The sequence below is a fragment of the Phaethon lepturus genome, unplaced genomic scaffold (genome assembly GCF_000687285.1).
Source record: "Phaethon lepturus isolate BGI_N335 unplaced genomic scaffold, ASM68728v1 scaffold48513, whole genome shotgun sequence".
Taxonomy (NCBI): domain Eukaryota; kingdom Metazoa; phylum Chordata; class Aves; order Phaethontiformes; family Phaethontidae; genus Phaethon; species Phaethon lepturus.
The window spans coordinates 75,711-96,498 of NW_010529318.1; the positions used below are offsets into that span (position 1 = coordinate 75,711).

A 20,788-nucleotide genomic window follows, 5' to 3' on the forward strand; every position below is an offset into this window, starting at 1 on the left:
TATTTTTAAAAGTTGTTTTCCTCATGGCTGCCATCAAGTATATTCTGATGCTGAAAACAGCAGCCATCTGGAGATGTCCTGTACTGTGAAAGACAGTTTGTCCTTCTACAGGGGTTTTTTAGATAGTCATTGTCAAAAGCACTAATAATCTTGTAGCTTTAGGAATGCCAGTCATATCTTTAAAGTTTGGATAATGTATGCCAATAGAAATGTAAAGTAATATTTTATATGGCTAGCTTTTTTATGCACGATACTCTTTTGGATGATATCCTGTTTGAGTAATCAGAAAATAGCATGCCAGTGATTGTCTCCCTGAATTAATGAATACGACTTTTGAGAATGTTTTCTGAGCTTTCTCAGAAGCTTCTTAGCTTCCTAAAAGTACTTATCATGTAAGTTGTGGCATCTTGGAGTAAGACCCAGATACTGAGAGAGGATGTGGTAGCTGAAGAACTATTTTGATTATGAGATGAGGTGCTGAAATTTAGGGATTTCTGGAGATGACAACATTGACTTTGCAGGGAACACAAAAAAAAAAGTGTAAATTTTTCTAGCTACCGAACTTAGGTATGTCTTCAAATTTTTACTCTCTAGTTCCAGAATTACTACTGTCTGTTAGGATGACTGAAAGTAAGCCTGTGGAAAGACATTATAGAATGTTTGACCTTAAGGGCAATCTAAAGGGAAACCTTGCAACAACTTCCAGTAATTATGGGGGAAAAAAACCCCAAACAACCACAACACCAAAATTTAAACAGCAGCATAAAAATAAAGCCCTAAGTTTTCACTAACTCTGCTTGTCATGAGCTGTTCTTTCCTGCACTATTTTCTGCTTTATTCCAGCAGGTTATATCAAGGGGCTACTATACTGGTGGCCCCCCTGAGACATCTTTAAATGAGTCACTGGCTGAAATATGCTGTGCAGCTATTACATTTCACTTTATAACAGCCATGTTGCATCAAAAAAGCATGTTGAAATAAAGAGTTTTCCCTTTACAGTATATTAGCATCTAGTTATGGTATTACTGTACACTTGATAGTTGCATTTCATGCAGTTTTTACTACTTTGCGTACTAAACACTTTCAGTTATGACAAGCTGTGAGTAACTTAAAACATTTATTGCATTTAGGAGAAAGCTGAAACCTTTCTGTTAGTAAATAGTTCTTCATCTGGTCTACTTCAGTAGCTACTAAAGTAAGATTGTAAGAGGCGTTTGTGTTATCTAATTTTAGACTGCTTGTGTAGCTAATAAAATGAACTGAGCTGCTAAATGTGTGCCCTTGGTGGATGGGAGGATTAATAAAAGCATCTTCTTTCTTCCACTGACTTTGTAAATGCTCTGTCAAAAAAGGTTGTAAAGGTCAAGTATCAGACTAGTTCAATTTATGGTGGCTAATGGACACTTTGTACCCTGGAAGTATTAAGAAAGTTAGAAATTATTCATGATTTATCTAATGTGAAGAACTGAAAAGTCAGCATTCTTTTAAGGATAAATTTCCATATTGGCTATTTTTATATGCAGTTTGTTTCATGGTAACCATAGACCTACTGCAGGTGTGGAAATACGAAAGAAACTTCTAAAATACGTATTCTCAGTATGTTTCATGGCAAACATAAAGGTTTAACTAGCACTTGTGTGGAACCAGATAATTTGGTTATGAGTCTGTTATCTGAGAAAACATGCTGCCGAAACAAATTTCTGCCAATAAAGCCTTAATTCCATTCCAGATTCTCATATATTCTTACACTCTCATTTTCTTTTGTTTCTTTTTTTTTTAATTTTACAGTTACTGTTAATTGCTCCCTCAGATTTTCACTGGGAAGAGATTTAGAGGTTAGTTTTAAAATGTAATTGTTGTTTCAAATTTAATTTTTGCAGCACTTCAAGGACTTAATACGCTTACGTCGGACTGCAGAATGGCCTCGTTCTACTTTAGATACAGAAGTATCAACAACAAAGGAAACTCCGGAAATTGAACCACTTCCATTTACGCTGGCACATGAACGTTGTATTTCTGTAGTGCAGAAGCTAGCACTTTTTCTCTTGTCCATGGACTTCACTTGTCATGCAGATTTACTTCTCTTTGTTTGTAAGGTAAAGATAGTATCACAGAAAAATTTGTGTTGGAAGGGACCTTCAAAAGTCATCTAGTCCACCCCACCCCCCCCTGCAGTGAGGAGGGACATCTTCAACTAGATCAGGTTGTTCAGAGCCTCGTCCAACCTGGCCTTGAATGTTTCCAGGGATGGGGCATCTACCACCTCTCTGGGCAACCTGTGCCAGGGTTTTGCCCCCCTCATTGTAAAAAATTTCTTCCTTATATCTAGTCTAAATCCACCCTCTTTTAGTTTAAAACTATTACCCCTTGCCCTACTGCTAGGGATCCTGATAAACAGTCTGTCCCCATCTTTCTTATGAGCCCCCTTCAAGTACTGGAAGGCTGCTATAAGGTGTCCCCAGAGCCTTCTCTTCTCCAGCCTGAACAAGCCCAACTCTCTCAGCCTTTCCTTGTAGGAGTGATGTTCCATCCCTCTGATCATTTTTGTCGCCCTCCTGTAGACCTGCTCCAAGAAGTCCATGTCTTTTCTCTGCTGAGGGCTCTAGAGCTGGACACAGGACTCCAGGTGGGGTCTCACCAGAGTGGAGTAGAGGAGCAGAATCACCTCCCTCAACCTGCTGGTCACACTTCTTTGGATGCGTCCCAGGATAGGGTTGGCCTTCTAGGCTGTGAGCGCATGTTGCCAGCTCATGTCCAGCTTTTCATCCACCAGTACCCCAAAGTCCTCCTTGGCAGGACTACTCTCAATCCCTTCATCGCCCAGCCTGTACTGATACCGGGGGTTGCCCTGATCCATGTGCAGGACCCTGCACTTGGCTTTGTTGAACCTTACGGGGTTCACATGGGCACATTCCTCGCGCTTGTCCAGATCCCTCTGGATGGCATCCCATCCCTCGGGCATATCAACTGCACCACTCAGCTTGGTGTCATCTGCAGACTTGCTGAGGGTGAACTCAATCCCACTGTCTATATCACTGATGAAGATATTAAAGAGTATTGGTCCCAATACGGACCCCTGAGGGACACCACTCATCAACGATCTCATCTGGACATTGAGCCATGGACAGCTACCCTCTGGTTGTGACCATCCAACCAATTCCTCATCCTCCTGACAGTCCATCCATCAAATCCATATCTCTCCAGTTTAGAGAGAAGGATGTTTAGGGGACCATGTCAAAGGCATTACAAAAGTCCAGATAGATGACATCTGTAGCTCAGTGTCATCACTCTGTAGTTGCAATGGAGACTGCATTAAATTAGCTTTCATTACTGCTTGCTTTTTTTTTTTTGTTTGATGGTAGAAATTAGCTGCAGCATTAAAATTTCTAGCAGTTTCTGGTGAAGTAGTGTTTCTGATCTGTCACCTTTTGTGTAAGTAACAACATGATGACTTCAAAATTGCATTGAAAAAGCAACTTTTAAAAAACTGTTTTCATATAATTACACTTGTAAAGTTCTAAAATTTAAGTTAGTAAAAATACCTGATTTACTTGTAAGCAAAATCTAATAATCATAGAAATTAAAGCTATTACATATTTTCATAGTGTTAAATATGAGTAGGCATATATTTCTTTTTTTTTAATAGGTTCTTGCTAGAATTGCAAATGCTACAAGACCAACAATTCATTTATGTGAGATTGTAAACGAGACTCAGTTGGAAAGATTATTGCTGCTTCTTGTTGGAACTGACTTTAACAGAGGAGACATCTCTTGGGGAGGCGCATGGGCTCAGTATTCTCTGACTTGTATGCTGCAGGATATTCTAGCAGGTTTGTTTTAAGTTTGTATTTTTCAGAATGTACATTATACTTGAAACTTTCTTCCTTTAATGTTTTAGGGGTTTTTTTTAATTATTATATTAGAAGCTGCTGACACTATTAACATAGTAAAAAAAACCCAAACAAACAAAAAACCACATAAAATTGAGATCAGTGTGTATAAAATGCAATTCAAAATTGCAGTTACAGTCAATGCTGAATTGTGCATTGAAAAGTTAATATTTACATGACCCTGATTATTTGAAAAGTATTCAGAACAACTCCCCTTGAAGAAGTAGTCCTTAGAGAATTTAGAATTAGATGAAGAAAAACAGACAGTTGGCCTAGACCTTGGGATGTTAAGTAACAGTTTTCTGCTTAATCTTAATACATAGGAGAGTTGTTGGCACCTATAGCAGCTGAAGCTATGGAAGAAAGTGCTTTGGGAGAAGATGCTGGAGCTTCGGCTGGGGATTCTGATGACTCTCTCCAGCAGTCCACAGTTCAGTTAGTGGAAACAATAGATGAGCCTTTGACACATGACATCACAGGTAAATTATTTCACGATCTTGACGTATGTGTGTGTACTGAAAAAAGTAAAAAAACAAAACAAAACAAAAAAAAACACAACCAAACACAACAACAAAAAACAAACAAACAAACCCCCCAAAACCCCCCCAAAAAACTCAACAAAAAACTCTGCTGTTACTAATCTATCAAAATATCAATAAAGGAGTTTTGGTGACAGAATAATTACTTTCTGAAAGTATAGGCAGAATATGAGCAATTCTTCAACTTAGTTTTACATCTGATTGGTAAAAAATGGTTATTTTTACCATTATTTTAAAAAGTCAACTTGATTGCATTCATTAATTTTTCCACTAAGAGCTGTAATATTAAAAGCCTTAAAATTATCCATTAAGTGTATGATATATTAATGTTTTATAATTTATACTTGGTAGTATTAATACCCTTTTATTCATTCAAAGGTGCTCCACCTCTGTCATCTTTGGAAAAAGATAAGGACATTGACCTTGAATTACTGCAAGACCTGATGGAAGTTGATATTGATCCTTTGGATATTGATTTGGAAAAAGATCCTCTTGCGGCCAAAGTCTTCAAGGTATGACACACTTGAGTTTTCAGGATAACCTTTACGTATGAAATAGTAAAATCCTTTCTCTTCTTCATTAGTGGTTTTTGTTGTCTTAGACTTGCTTTTAGTTTTTTAAGGCTTTATGTAGAACGGCAGGAAAGAATGTAAAGATTATGTTCACATCTCAGATGTATTTGTATCTTAGTTGACAACAAAACATCTTGTTTTTCTATGAAGAGATGCATATAAACAAGGTGTTTATAACATAGTAAAGACAATAAATCGTAATATGAAAGAAAAATAAGATCTGGTCTTTTCATTTTTATTAACAATAGAGTGCCATTTGCTTCTGTGATCTTAAGAGTTAAAACTGCTAGTATTGTGTTTTTAAAAAAAAAAAAGTCAGCAGTAGCCTGTGCTCAGACCAGCTTCACACTATGAAGAGAAGCAACTAACTTCAAAACTTACTTCACTGTGGAACAAGGAAACTATTAAATGCATTCATACACAAAACGGAAGCTAAACATATCAAAGGTAGTAAAATTACATTTAGATGTAACAGTACATTGTCAAGGTATATTAAAAAAAAATGATTGTAAAGAAACACAACTGTTCATAATAAAATGTTGAGTCTCTTCTCTCTGTCCATAAGGATAACACGACTTAAACCTTCAGCCTCATTTGAATTAACCTAAATTGTCTTTCTTACCACTTGCTCAGACAACACTATGTTTTCTTTTTTTCTATATTCCCTCATATGTTCTTCCACTGATTACGTATCATGTAAAGATTTTTTTTCTTTCAATTTCACCCTACCAAAATATTCCACTTATTACTTAATTTTTATGTTACTGGTGTTTCCCTCCTCCTTTATTCTTTATTTCATTTGGCAGTACTTCTTAGTCCAATTCATCCACGGATATCATCATGATCTTATTGCCTGATTGCATGTCCTCTAACAAACAGCCAGAGGAACACTTCTTCATTCTTAATCCTTCATAAGATTTTCTTCTGTGTCTGTAAAATGACAGTTGATATTGGATCTTGCCATTAAAAAGATAAGCATACACAAATCGCCTTCATACAGTCTTACATCACTTTTTTTTTCTTGTGATCCATATGCTTTGTAAGTGTCTTAAATTATGACACCCAAGTAGAGATTATTCAACTTTTTCTTTTGCAGAGCCCAGTACAAATAATCCCTGAGCCTCACTGAGGCTTGAAGGTACTTTAATAGTACAGTTAATAATATAGTATTCTGTCTTGATAAATAACTTCTCAAAATATCTGTGTGATACTCTACTTCCAAATTTACAGTATGGTACAAATGTGTGAATAAAAACTGATAACATTTTCAAATTGGCTTCCTGAATCTTTGAGACAGCTAACTACATTGCTGGACTTTGGCAATCACTAAGGATTCAGTAGCTTATACTGCAATAAAAATTGAAACAAAATTTTCTAAAGCCACTGGATCCAATCTTCTGATTTCAATTTTTTGTACCTTCAGTGTTTGTTGTTAGTCATTACAAATTTTATTTTTGTACTTGAGCAGCCTAAAGAGTTTATTTTATTTCTTGTTGTTCTGTTTGTTTTTAAGCCTATAAGCAGCACCTGGTACGATTACTGGGGTGCTGATTATGGCACCTACAATTACAATCCTTATATTGGAGGCGTTGGAATTCCAGTTGCAAAACCACCGGTAACTACAGAGAAAAATGGATCACAAACTGTGAGCGTATCAGTCTCTCAAGGTAAGCAATGAGCTAAAGTTCTATTCAGGGTCTCTTTTCTGTGATACTCTATTTGACACTTTTGCATCTCAAATCATATTAACAATCTCTACATCCACTAAGTGGAAAGAATTAAATTTTCTATATGCCACAGTTTTTCTGTGTTAACTGAAAGACTGTTATGTGAGTTTTATATTAAAACAGCCTAACATAGGAGAAAAAAATATTTCTAACATTTTTGTATACACACTTACAGGCAGTTTTAAATCGTTTCTGTTTTCTCAGGGACTTTTGGAAGCTTTTTTTGTAGTTGGCTGATATTTTGGATAGTTGGTTCTATCCTAAGGAATAAAGTGGCACACTTGCTTAGTTTAGAGGGGCACTACTGAACTGGGGTGATAGATCTTTCCCCTGTCACACTGGAGAAAAACAGCTTTTTGGTTCTTGTTTGAGAGCTATTACCTTAGGAAAAAATAGGCTTAAACATAGGCAGATTTAGTCATGTGTGATATTAAAGTGACTGTGAAAAGAAATATGTATGTTTCACAGAAATTTAGTATTTCATTAATTATATATTTCAGGTCTGTAAGAATCTTATGTTTAGCTCGGAGTTTTAAGTTTCTACGTTCTGTTTCTGTCATGTATAAAAGTGAATCTTCCTGTTAATACTAGATTTTTTTCAGTTTAATGTGGACTGTGTATCTGTATTGCTTGCACAGGAAGTTAGAGTAACTAATTATATATGTCTTTGATATAATTCAGTTTTATCCTGTTTGTTGCCTTATCTAGCTTTAGATGCACGTCTAGAAGTTGGACTTGAACAGCAGGCTGAGCTGATGCTGAAAATGATGTCCACCCTGGAGGCTGATTCCATTCTACAAGCATTAACAAACACATCTCCTACATGTAACTACATGTTGTCAAGTCTTTCTCTTCACATAATGACCATGATGCTTTGAAATTTGTACTAATTTTTTTCTGCAGTCACTTAGCAGCTTAGAAGAAGTTTGTATTTCTCTTGAATTTTCGTGTTAGGCTGAGCTTTAGATATTTCTTTATTCAGATTTTTGAATTATGTGTACACATATATTTAAGACATTTTGTGAAATTGGTCAAATATAGAGGATTCCTTTTATAGTGCATAATAGTACACAATGGAGGAATTGTTTTCATTTTCTGATATAGGTGAAAGTGAATGTTAAGTCTCCTATTTTTGTGAATCTTCATTCTTGCATTCAGTGTGAAACTTCAGCTGCTGCAAGCTGCTTTGTACTTGACAGTTTCACCTTTTCAGAGTGAAAATATTTGAATACAGTTTTGAACTCAACTGTTCAGTAAGCTTTATGATATAAAAACAGTCATGGTGCTGATGTACTTTTGAACATATTTTCAGCAAGTGGCACTGTCCATCTTGTTAAGGTGTGCCTCTTTGTACCTCTCTGGGTACCTTAATATGCATGCAGTCATTAGTTGAATATCTGATGATGGAGTAGGCTCTGTGACATGCTCAGACTTTATTTTCTGGAAGTTCATTATTGTCTAAAGTAGTTTTACCACAATGTATGAAAGAGATGTTCCAGTTGTTTGTCTTTTCATAGTGTTACCAGGCCACTTCTATAATACATGTTTGGCAAGAACTGTGAAAATGTGTTTCTGTGGGCTCACTTTCCAAACAGTTTTTGGAGAAGGTGGAGATGTCTGACATTCAAGTATGCTTTTCACAGGATGGTAGTCAATAGTCCAACTCAGCTGAACACCACATTGAAGATGTTCTTGTAAATTATAAAATAAATGTCTTTCCATTAAGTATAAAATACAAGGAAATAAATATGAAATTACTTTTAGCAACTTGGACAAAATAATTCATGGGGGACTGGTACTTTTTTTGTTGTTTTTTTAGTAACCCAGTCTCCTAGTGGAACAGATGATTCGTTGCTAAGAGGATTACATGCTGCTAACCAAAATGGCCAGTTGATTGTACAGTTGTCGTCTATACCTATGCTAAGCACATGCTTCAACAAACTCTTTTCCATGCTACAAGTCCACCATGTTCAGGTATAGAATTATGAATTATGAAATGTTTTGATAGTATTTCTCTCTAAATTTGGAGGTCACTTTCCTATATTTCTTACTACTTAGGATGCAAGTAACCTGTTATGTGCTTTATTACTTACAAAGTTGTCATAGACAACAGTACCGATCATGTTATAGACAAGCTGCTGAAAACTTTTATCAAATAAGAGATTTCTTGTTACAGTGAAAAAGTGGGTATACATTTTCATATTTAAAACCAAGATACTAGCTTCACTGAAAGATAATTGTTAGCTTATTAGTGAAGAGTGTCACTAAGTGTGTGGTCCCCCCTGCTGCGGAGGTTTTCAAAACCCAGCTGGATAAACCACTGAGCAACCCAGTCTTAGTTGGACCTTCTTTGAGCAGAAGATTGGACTGGATAACCCCCAGAGGTCCTTTCCAACCTGAATTATCCAGTGATCCTAAATGTTAAAATTAGAAGTACGCCTTCAAAATTGTTGTTGGTTTAGCAACGCTTTTCTTTATAGGTGCAAAGGAATGTCATGTGTGCTAGATAAGAGTGGTTAGGTGCCTGCCTACCTGTTTGTATTTTAATTGGGTGGCTGACTCCATCCCTCAATCATTCTTTAAATCTCATCCAAAATCCCATACCCCTTTGTGGGGTAAACGACCTTGATGCTTTCCCAAAATATCTGAATAGCTATTTTCCTCAAGGGAGTTATTTAGAGTGAGCATCACTGTCTCTCTGATAGTAAAGGAGGTTTCTCAGTAATTAAATGGGCCTTTTGAAAAATTTTGCTTGACTGGTAAACATCACTTGACTGTATTGAGACAGTCCAAAAGCTTACATGCAAACCAGTGTTACAGATGTAAGATTATATTTCTGAGCAGTATGTAAAGCTAGTTTTCTTTTTTTTAACATAAGTTTGAGGAAACTTCTTAAGAGAAGCTTAACCCTATTTAGAATAAATCAATTACAAATACATCGCAGAAGCCTTTGCTAGTTATGCTGAATTAGCTTTGACTACTAGGTTTATCAGAATCTTCAAATGCAGAGAGTGTGTGTGTGTGTGTGTGTGTGTGTGTATGTTATCAGTGAAACAGTAGTACCGGCTAATGTAGATAAGGCATTTAAAATCAAAACAGATAACCTTTTATGTTCTGGAGTTATGGAAAAACACTTGAGTTTGATCTGATAGTTGTTTTTTTCCCTTTTTTCAGCTTGAATCCCTTTTACAGTTATGGCTCACATTAAGCCTAAATTCTAGCTCCTCTGGAAGTAAGGATAGTGGCGCTGATATTTTCCTTTATAACGCTAACCGAATACCTGTCATTTCCTTGAACCAAGGTAAAGTACACTAAATATGGGAAATGAATTTTCAGGAAGTGTAAGATAAAATTATTTTTAAGTACTCAAAGTACTTAAAGAGCTGTTAGGTTCATTGTCTTCTTAACATGAAAACTGTATAACTAGTATATTATTGAGAGATGGTTCCTTGAATTTGCATAATGTCCTCAGAAATTAAATAGTAAAATGTGTGGTTCTTAATTAATCATTAATGCCAAGAGGATTTTTTAAAAGACACTTCTTAGTCAAAGGTGAACTGTTTACGTGTACGTACTTCTCTGACAAATTTCTTCTCCTTGTATGCCATCCTGTGATCTCTTTATTATCAAAGGAGTTGGTGTGGGAGGAAGCCCTATTACTTTTTGGCATCAGTCTGCTAATGTAGTATAAAGACATGTCAAATTGTTGGTTTTTTTATTCTATAAGATAATCTGTATAGTTAAAAAAAATCTGTGATATCTTGCGGTGATAGTCCAAAACATTAATGCCTGAACCTGTTATGCTGACTTTCATGAGAGCATTTTGCAAACAGAAGTTTCTTTGCATTTTCTCTGAGATGTCAGGGTCTGGACACTGTAGAAAGTTCTGTGGGCGAGTTCTGTGAAGTTTTGCTGAGGTGTCTTTTCCTAATTTCCTGGAACAGTAGTTGTCGAAACAAAGTAGATACAACAAATAATAATATTAATAACAATAATAAATATAGCACCTTGCAGTAAAAATAAGACATTTACATTAACACCCTGAAGATGAAAGCTTGGAAAAACATGTTTTTCTTGACAGCTTCAGTAACTAGCTTCCTGTCGGTTCTGGCATGGTATCCCAATACCTTACTGCGGACATGGTGCCTTGTGCTTCATAGCCTAACTCTCATGACAAACATGCAGCTTAATGGTAAGTTGTGAGTGTTTTGTTTTTCTGTGTTGCCTGTTTTAGTGACATACAGATGAGCATTGATTCCCATCTGAAGGACTACCAGAACTTTCCCTTTGTCATATATGTACTTTTGTTGGTTCTCCGTAACTTCAGGCTTTTCAAGAGTGGGCTCTTTGAATTGCGTGTACCATGGAAACTGAAACCCTAGTGGTAAAAGACAATGTCATTATAAATAGATTGGCAATGTCTTCTAAAAATGAATTTTAGGATCCTTGGGAATTATCTTTTATGCTATAGGAAGAGGTAGCAGAGAGGAAGGATTAAGGCACTATGAGAGACATTAATGTTTTTCTGATGCAGTAGAAATATTTTCATAAATATGCAGGCACTAGTAGTTGCTTTTGTTAAGCTGTATGAAAATAAGCCCCTGGAAGCTGAATCTATTAAAAAAGAAATCCAGCCATTTCATTTCACTTCTCTATGCACACCAGGTTATCTCACATTCTGTATATTGCTCCATAACACACTAGAAAAAAAAAATCTCCCTTTGTGAAGGAAGTTTTGCCACAATACTGGCAGAAATTAAAGGATGTAATTTTTAAATTAAGAAATTAAGCTTCTAAAGGGCTCCCTGTCATAGGGCAGCTGTCACGAGGAATGCTTTTGTGGCCTTGTCCTCAAGACTAAAGAATATATCAAACAGTAAGAACTTGGAGACTGGAATCTTTTAAAACCTACATGTTAGACCAAGTCAGAGCTCTTTTAATTTCTGTTTTCACTCCAAGCGTATAACTATAAAGACAGTAATTACAGAAGAAACCCAGAGCCACCTGAAGATCACACTTCTTTGAGGAAAACTGTGAATAGCTGTGTCATCACGGGACGGCAGATTGCTTCAAAGATGCTTATGAATCTTTTTTTTTTTGTATGTGCCATTTCCACATCATTGTCCTTGGGATGCACTTTGTACTTTTTTCTTCAGGGTTTTACTTTCTGTCCCTTTTCTGTGATGTTATATAGAGATCCATCTCACAAAAATCTGCTGAAATTTTTGCTGTTAGGTGAAGCAGTAGAGTTGTGCATAAATTAACAGAAGAGACTTAATTGATGTTGTCAAACTGATACCTCCATCTTATTCGTGGTATTTGAGAATAGAACATGGCCTGATTTGTAGGATAACAGTGCCTGCAGTTAACACCCATGTGTATTTTCAACACTCCCAATTTGTACCGGTAGACTAGCAATTTCCAAACATAACACTGTGTGTACCACTGAGACCATATGTGAATCTCTTCCAGGTGGTATGAGGCTCAGTGTTTGTGCTCTGACACTGACAGACAGGTAGCTGTGTGTTTGCAGGAGTTTCTTAGGCAACTGCCTGAGATCAGTAAGTGACGATGTGAATGAAAAGCTGCTTGGAAGCAACCACTACGACTCATCACAGGCACACTTCAGCATGAGTGTGGTTGTGGATTTTTGTGTACGCAGGATTGCAAGCCCAAGGTTGGGATTGAGTTGGAAAGTATTGGAGATGTGAGCTTGTTGGTGGGTAAAGAAAAGGATTGAAGGTGTGTCTCCTTTTATACATGCATATGGATTAATTTTATACATGCCTGTGGATTAACACAGATATATATCCCTTAATTGCATCTTTTCCCATACTCACTGTTAGAACCAGGAGCTAAATAAGTTTAAGCATCCATCAAGTAACTTCAGTGCCAGGATTCCTCAACAGCTAATAATTCAAGATAACATTCTGTCTCAATGGCACTGAGTTGTCATGTTTAAGAAGTTAAATAATCTCTGTTCAATTCTTGACAATTGAAGGTGGGATCCATCAGAGCACTTCCCCAGTCAATGATTTTGGTTTCCATGTGCTTTAGTTCAGAACTTTGACTAACAGTCTCTTAAGCCATTACAGGCAGTATCTCACAAGAGTGCTCATCAACTCATAATTTTCAAGATCATGCTTTCCAGAAAAGATAGGATTTTGGGTTTTTTATATATATACAGTCAGTAGAGAGTGAACACTTTAAAGACAATTTGTTCCTGAGACTGGTTAAAATGTAAGCAACATGTTAGCCGCCTTTGGAGTCAAGTTTCTCCTCTGTTCTCTTTAATTCTGTGATGTTTTAAGCTATGAAGTACAAATTGCTCGCGTATCTTCACTGTATTGACAGGTTATGGTTGGGACTGTTCTCTGGGTGTTTGGTTTTATTTTGTGTTTTTTTTAATTTTGTTTTGGTTTTTTTAAACCACTAAGATGTCAGTCACAGTTCATTGGGAATAATTCAGGTTAGTCTTGCTGGATGTGTGTGGCTATAAAATTAAATTCTTTCCCCTTTTGATACCCAAAATACAACTAGGCCTTCAAATGTGTTCATTTCCAAAATACCTTCACTGATGAAAAAACCACCACCTCTTCTTGACATAAACCTCATTAGCTAATCATATTTACTGTTTCAGAAACTGAAAAACAACGTAGAGGGTTAGCTGCTCATAGATGATTCACTAAAATCCTTTTGCAGGTGGACATTTTAGCACTGAGAAAATCCCACTATTGCTATTTTTCTAAACCATTGGATTTCAAAGCCTTCTCAGAGAACCTCCTTCTTAAGTTTGCCTTTTTTAGTTGAAATTTATTATTGCCATTTGATACATATGTTCACATTCAGCCATTCTTTTCCCCGGTCTTTCATTTAAAAACAAGAAAGGAAAAGAAAAGAAAGGGAAGGGAAGGGAAAAAAAAGGGGAAGGGCACTGATTTTACATACTCCTTCATTCATTCTAGATAAGGGTCTTGCCTTATTTGCATTTTACAGGTAGTCTCTGAACACACTTCTGGCTTCTGAACTATTGTACTCTGAAAATTACAGTTTTTTGGTCACCATTTCTTCAAGGGATCAATGAATTCGAAGATCTTGTCATGAGAAATGAGGTCGTTTTAGAGGTCTCATCCTGATGTTATTTTCAAAGCTATTTCTTAGTTATTTTTCCAAACCCCCAGATCTCTCCAGTAGTAATCAAGGTGCTTTATTTGTTTGGGGTTTTTTCCCTACCTGAGTATAGGGCAGATTCTTTTTGGAAACTGTCCTAGCTTGGGTTTTTGAGCCACCACTGTCTAATGCAGGTCAGTTCATGGTCAGAAAAATCTTATTTCATTATGCCATTATGTGCTGATAAAGGTCTTCAGAATGAGAGCTCAGGCTGTGTAACTTCTGTGCTTCAGAAACTGAAGGCATGCAAGATAGTTTTCAGGGATAAACCCAATACCTCCAGCCATTTCTTTTCAGAACAATTACCTTAATTGGTTACAATATCTGGGGACAACTTTTGCAAGGATGCTGTTTAAAATCAGTATTTGATGGGTGACACCTAGAACCATTTAATGCCACCTAAAGGAAGGTGGGTAGAAGCAGAGAGCTACAGTTGCTCTGAAGTAAACAGCTATCATCTCTCAAATCATTCTCAGTGCATTTACTAATATGTTCCTTTAGCAAGAACTATTTGTGCCCTCCTCACATGCCCTTTTGCTTGTCTGTTATTGTTGTCACCAGAAATACTGTTGGAGAGCAATGTTTTGAGTATAAATACTAGGCAGAGCAGATAATGTGGATGCATCCTGAACTCCTAGTTGGAATGTCAAACAAAACATGTCAGACTATGCAGAAAAAAGTGGGGTTTTATAGTGATATTTTCAGCTGTTAAATAAAAAAATATAAAAACAAAATAACAGAGGAAGTAAGCAAGATGTACTTATTCAGTTATGGCGTCAACCCTATCATGAACCAGTAGAAAAACTATGAAGCCTTCTAATCCTGGAAGGAAATGAGTTTAGGGTTAGCATGTGGACTTGGCTACTGCTTGTCAAGAGGAGACGGGCTGGGACTGTCAATTCCCCGGAAGTTCTAATGTCACATCTGCTTGTATTAAGATGTAAAGTCTTACAAATAGACAGATTTCATTAAGTAGTTATAGTACAGACCTAACAATGAAAGTGAACACGGCAGGAAGAAGCTGTTTTAAATAGTTACCTTCAAAGAAATACCAAGTGAATTAAATGACTTGAAGCTATACCCCAAATGTGCCCTGTTCAGCAGAATGCAAGCATACATATTCCAAAAGCTGTAGTTTCAATGGAGAGTTTGTTTTGTTTTCTTTTTTTTTTAAAAAGAAGAATATTGAATAGCAGTGTTGTTTGTCACACTGATCATTATAGACTTCATAGGTGATTCAAGGTCTCTGAAGAAAATGAAATACCTTCTGTCTATGAAGGTACCATTCAGGAATGCAGGAAAGCACAAAAGTATGTCCCTTTTTCAAATAAAAATATATAAATATTGTGGGCAGTTTGTACACTTATTTTAAAATTAATTTGGACACTCAGTACTTTTGGACAAACTCAAGTGACATCTGGCTCAAAACTGAAGTCATACACAAAGTTTGAATGATACAGTTGCATTGAAACAATGAAGAGTTACAGAAAACTGAAAAACAGAATAACCAAATTAATATTAACTTCTCATTTTGATTGGTTATGTCAGCTGCAGTTGAATGTAATTTTAGTGATAGTGATTTGTCTATAAATTTAAAAATAGTTTATAAGTGGAACTTTTTTCAAAAAAACCCAAAGGGCAGTAATATAACAGGTGAAAATATACATACAAGAGCTGTTAGCTTAGCAAGTTAGTGTTCTTGGTGACCCGAGTGTCATTTTCATTTTTAACTTGTATCATGATATACTCAGAAACAGCCAAACAAACAAACCCTCCACCAACAACCTACATTACCTAGTTTCCTTAGAGGGGAAATCAGTGTATTGTATGTTTTACTGAAGTCAGTGTTCAGGGATGCAAGTGCAACAGGGGAAAATACACTTGATCAGTTCACGCAGACTGGTGTTTCTAAGGCACATCCTGCAATGGAAGGCTTCTCTGTTCTGAAATATCAGTTTTTCTTTCAGAGAACCTGTGAAATTGTGTGCTTAGTTTGTACAGACTTGTCTCCCACCCAGACAGGACCTAGCCTTTTCATCTTTTGCACTATCAAATGTGAACTAGAGCAGGCTTATTGTCCTCAGTACAATGGAACTGGAATGCTGTGGGGTGCTTGCTTGCTTTTATTCAACTCCATCTATTACCATGCCATCAGTCATAGCCATACAGACTTCTTCCACTACTAATGTTGATAAATCAATGCAAAATGGTTTGTACAGCTGTATAAGAAATACTTTCAGCATTAGTTTTCTCTAGTCATCTAAAGCAAGAGATCTCTTTATAGTTTGAGAATAAAATGGCATTTGATAAGAGGAAAACATACTGTGAATTATCTTCTTCTTCCATCTTCCCACAAGGAATTTTTCTCATAGCAAGTGTCTTTCCAATGTTATTTTTATTTCATTGCTCTGAAAGCTTTTCAACTGAGATGGAAGCAGTCAGGGTTTAATTCTGTTTTTGACAGAGATGTTTCTCTCCTGATTGAGATCTTTAGTTTAATATTCCTTAGTTTAAAGAAATTTGAGTGATGAAGACTCTTGTAAACACAATTGTAGTGCTGAGTAAGCTGCTTTTGGTAGCTGATTTTGCTGAGACTATGTACACATAATGAAATAAGTATGTGATATACAGTATAAATGTTTGATATACACTTAATGCTTAAGATTACAGATTTAATTTTTATGTCTTTATTTTTAAGCTGGTCCAAGCAGTGTCATTGGAGCTCAGGAAAGTACTGCCCAATTGTTGGTGTCAGATCCAAACCTCATTCATGTGTTAGTGAAATTTCTTTCCGGCACTAATCCTCATGGAACAAATCAACACAGTCCACAGGTAACTAGCAATTAAAATAAGAGGAAAACTCTTCATGATAGAATTTCAATACACTTGACATGAATATGTGTTGTTCGTGAATGTATTATATCTTTGGCTTGTTTCTTTTTTTTTTTTGTTATAGACTTAGTTGGTGAGCAACCACAGGGAGTTCCTGTTGGGTTTACACTTTGAGTAGTGATCATACAGTTTTTCAATTATCTGGTGACTTGCCACAGGGAGAGAATGCCACACAATATGTCAGGGAAAGTGTTTCATGTTAGGATTCCTTAGTTGCATGCATGAAAAAAGTAATAGTTTCCTGAAATCTTGTTGGGTTGGCATAAAAATGCCAATGAAGATTAAGTTTGAACACCTAATAATTCCAGAATCTATAATTATGCTTTTATTTTCTGCCTGTTTTGTGAATTCATGTGGTATCTACTGTTTCTCCTAATTTCCACTAATGTTTTGTTTTTTGCAGTCTTTGAAACATCTGTGAATAGTGATTAAAAAAAAAAAAAAAGCTCAAGTTAACTTAATTCTATGTAATATTTGACAGAAGTCTCAGAAACACTCAGTTTAGGAGACAGAAAACACCTGGTATTTCCAGTGTTTTCCAGAAAAATTTCCAGAAAATACATAGTCTTTTCCAGAACTTAAACATTTTGCAGTGCTATTAATTTAAAGCACTTACATGTAAATGTGTAGTTTGTGAAAAAACATTCAGGTTAGCACAGAAATGTATTCTCTGTGAAGCGTCTTTTTGCATTGCTGAAAAGATAAAGTCTCAAGGTGGAAAACAAGTCTTAGGCAAAGGACTGAATTACTTGCTTGTTAGCCATGGTTAGTAATGGAAAAACGCATAATATAAATTGATACAGAATAGTTCTCCTGTAAAATTTTTCAGAAAGCAAATTAAGCTACATAATACTGTTCTGTTCTTAGAAAATGTTCTTGCTAGATACTACTTAATGTTCTTGAAGACGTTTCAGTTTTATATAATACCTATTAAAATGCCTTTCCTTCTAGGTTGGGCCAACAGCAACACAAGCTATGCAAGAATTTCTTACTCGATTACAAGTGCATCTTTCTTCAACTTGTCCTCAGATGTTCAGTGAATTTTTATTGAAATTAATACATATACTTTCAACAGAAAGGTAAATCTTAACTATTTTTTTTCTTTTTACACTCCTTTTGTCTTTAAAATCCACACGAGTGTGAATTAGAACTAAGATGTGTAAGTCACACCTTGTCATACTGTCAAGTTATATATGGAGTTCTTAGCTGTTGCTGCAGCACTACCAGCAGGATCTGGGCTGCTTCTGACATGTGGAAGAGTGTGACTGGGATCCACACACAGTAGTCTGTGTGTGAGGGACAGTGAAGAGAAGCACTAAACAGTTGGCTGGACTGATTTTTATCTAGAGCTAAGATATAGGCCTTGTTAAAGTAATCCGTAAAATACGGCACTGTTGATGAGCTTACCTATTAAAAAGAGAAAAGGTATTCTAAGACATCTGAATTAATGAAAGATTCTAGAAATCGTTTGTAGATTCTGAAAATAATATGGATGGCTTTTACACCATGGTAGGATAAAATACGAGATTGCATAACCCTATTTATGTAATATGCATATTTATTGCTATGTCTTTTTTTTTTTTTCTCCTCCCCCCTCTTCTCCTCACCTGACAGTGCAAAACTTCCTCTGCCCCACTCTTCTTCTGGGGCCTATTGACGTCTTGTCTCCCCACTAGTGCAGAGTGCCACTGGCCAGGGGAGAGATAAGAGCTTATGGCTTGTCTTTTATATCTCAGCTTCTCATAAGAATGTTATGTATACAGCAGTACACCAGAAATGTGCCAATTGTTTGGTCTGAAGTACATTTGGAGTTATCATTTATTTCTGGTATTGATGTTCTGCTCATCCCCCAGATAAAGACTTCATATAATTAGGGATGAGCTTCCTCAGTTTCTGGCTTCCCAGTAGGTGGCACTTTGGTGTTATCTATTCTTTAATCGGACAGAAAACAGTTTCAGCCTTTTCTAAGAAATTTTACCGTAGTAACTTAAATTGAATGTGTGGTGTTTACCAGGTTACACTGATGATCAATCACTTATACAAGAAATGTCTTAATACAATAAAGTCACTAATTCGCAGTAAATCTTGGAATGTGCGTCTACATGCCATAACCTTATTTGAAATAAGCTGATGAGACCACTGAAAGTATAGTTTCTGAAATGTGTTAAGAGTTTGCGTTTTTTTGAGACAAACCAAAGGTGGGACTGAAATGTCATAAAATGGAAGCGAAGCACCGGGAAAAGGTTTAGTTGGTTATTTCTAAAGCCTCAGGTAATTATTGAAGTATATCATACCTGATCAAAGCATAAGATTGATTGTGAAGCAAAGCAGTGTCTTACTGTTAGAACTAATTAAATGCCAAATAATTTTCTTCAGACCTGTTTATATAAACTGCTTTGTTCTGTTTTTAATTTTAAAAGTTATAGTAAGATTAATCAATGTCAATAGATAACAGAGAAATCTATAAAAAATCAGTAACACTTCAAGAATTAGCACCAGTTTTATTTTAAAATAAAATTACTGATTCAAAAGGTTCATTTTGTAGTCCACTAGTACACATGTAATAGCAATTGGGAAAATAAACTTGCCCCTAAAAGAGAACCTTAAAGTAACCAACCTACAAGCAGCAACTTGTGATGGTTTGAGTACCTTTTCATGGTCTTATGTATAGTTAGACCATTCTTCTTTCTACCTCAGGGGTAAAAAAGGAAAAAAACAAAACAAACTAAACAAAACTCCACAAAAAACCCTATAGGAAGAAAAAAATCCATCATGATTTCCTGTTAGAAAACAAAAAAAAAAAATCCTAATGATATTAAAGTATTAGATGTCTTCTTCCCATGAAGTTTCCCTGCAAACATACAAAACGTTTCACCCGCAACTGAACAGGACTGTATTCCAAGCCTATACCTACAAAATTAACTGAATGATAAAAAAACATGATGGATCCCAGACTTTTTCAAATGAACCTTGAATCCTTAGTAATATCAGGAAAGTAATTCATGAACTCTACAGGCTGTGTAATGACCAGTATGTTAAAAAGTTATGAATGCTTGACTCATGTGAAAGATGAGATTGTGCTTCAATATGCATTTCTGAAAATGGATGGATTTTTATTTATTGAAAGGCTGGTGTGCTTTGTGATTCTTAAAAATCAAGCAGAAAAAAACCCCAACAACCAAACCTGTTCAACTTGTTAATATTGAACAATGAAATATCTTTTTTTTTTTTTCCCCCCCTTTTCTGTTGTTGTTCTTGTTGTTGTTGTTGTTTTCCTTCAGGGGTGCTTTCCAGACAGGCCAGGGACCCTTGGATGCACAAGTGAAACTCTTGGAATTCACCCTGGAACAGAATTTTGAAGTTGTATCAGTTAGCACTATTTCTGCAGTAATTGAGTCTATAACCTTCCTTGTGCATCATTACATTACATGTTCAGACAAAGTGATGTCTCGCAGTGGCTCAGACAGCTCTGTGGGTGCTCGAGCGTGTTTTGGAGGGCTTTTTGCCAATATTATCCGTCCAGGTGATGCCAAAGCAGTTTGTGGAGAAATGACAAGGGATCAACTTATGTTTGATTTGTTAAAGCTGGTCAACATTTTAGTTCAACTGCCGCTTTCCAGTAACCGAGAATATAGTGCCCGTGTTCCAGTACCAAGCAGTACTACAGACAGTGTGTCTGATGAAGAAAAGGTTTCAGGAGGCAAAGATGGCAATGGAAATAACCCTAATACTCAAGGATCAACTGCGTATGTGGCAGACTTGGTGTTAGCCAACCAACAAATTATGAGCCAGATTTTGTCTGCACTTGGCCAGTGTAACAGCAGCGCTATGGCAATGATTATTGGTAGGTATTTTGTAAATAAATGTAAAATCTTTTGGGGTGGTAAAACAAAACTTCTACAAACATATAAATTGGGCATATACATGAAAGAATGTGTCACAGAAATGATAGGAAGAGAGACTAATAAGTGAAAGGGGGACAGTTACGGGGGGGGGGG

General features: G+C 36.1%; 1 protein-coding gene across 1 annotated transcript in view; it reads left to right on the plus strand.

The window, feature by feature from the left end:
- Positions 1–20,788, plus strand: part of BIRC6 (baculoviral IAP repeat containing 6) — a gene marked incomplete at its 3' end in the record, with an annotated part of 95,893 nt that overhangs the window by 60,326 nt on the left and 14,779 nt on the right. Inside the window, exons 34-45 of the mRNA XM_010283892.1 lie at positions 1,881–2,096; positions 3,647–3,830; positions 4,214–4,369; positions 4,808–4,941; positions 6,515–6,668; positions 7,437–7,553; positions 8,548–8,702; positions 9,903–10,029; positions 10,810–10,920; positions 16,597–16,730; positions 17,742–17,869; positions 20,072–20,634. Coding sequence (XP_010282194.1) covers positions 1,881–2,096; positions 3,647–3,830; positions 4,214–4,369; positions 4,808–4,941; positions 6,515–6,668; positions 7,437–7,553; positions 8,548–8,702; positions 9,903–10,029; positions 10,810–10,920; positions 16,597–16,730; positions 17,742–17,869; positions 20,072–20,634 — 2,179 coding nt within the window. The remainder of the gene's footprint in view (positions 1–1,880; positions 2,097–3,646; positions 3,831–4,213; positions 4,370–4,807; positions 4,942–6,514; positions 6,669–7,436; positions 7,554–8,547; positions 8,703–9,902; positions 10,030–10,809; positions 10,921–16,596; positions 16,731–17,741; positions 17,870–20,071; positions 20,635–20,788) is intronic.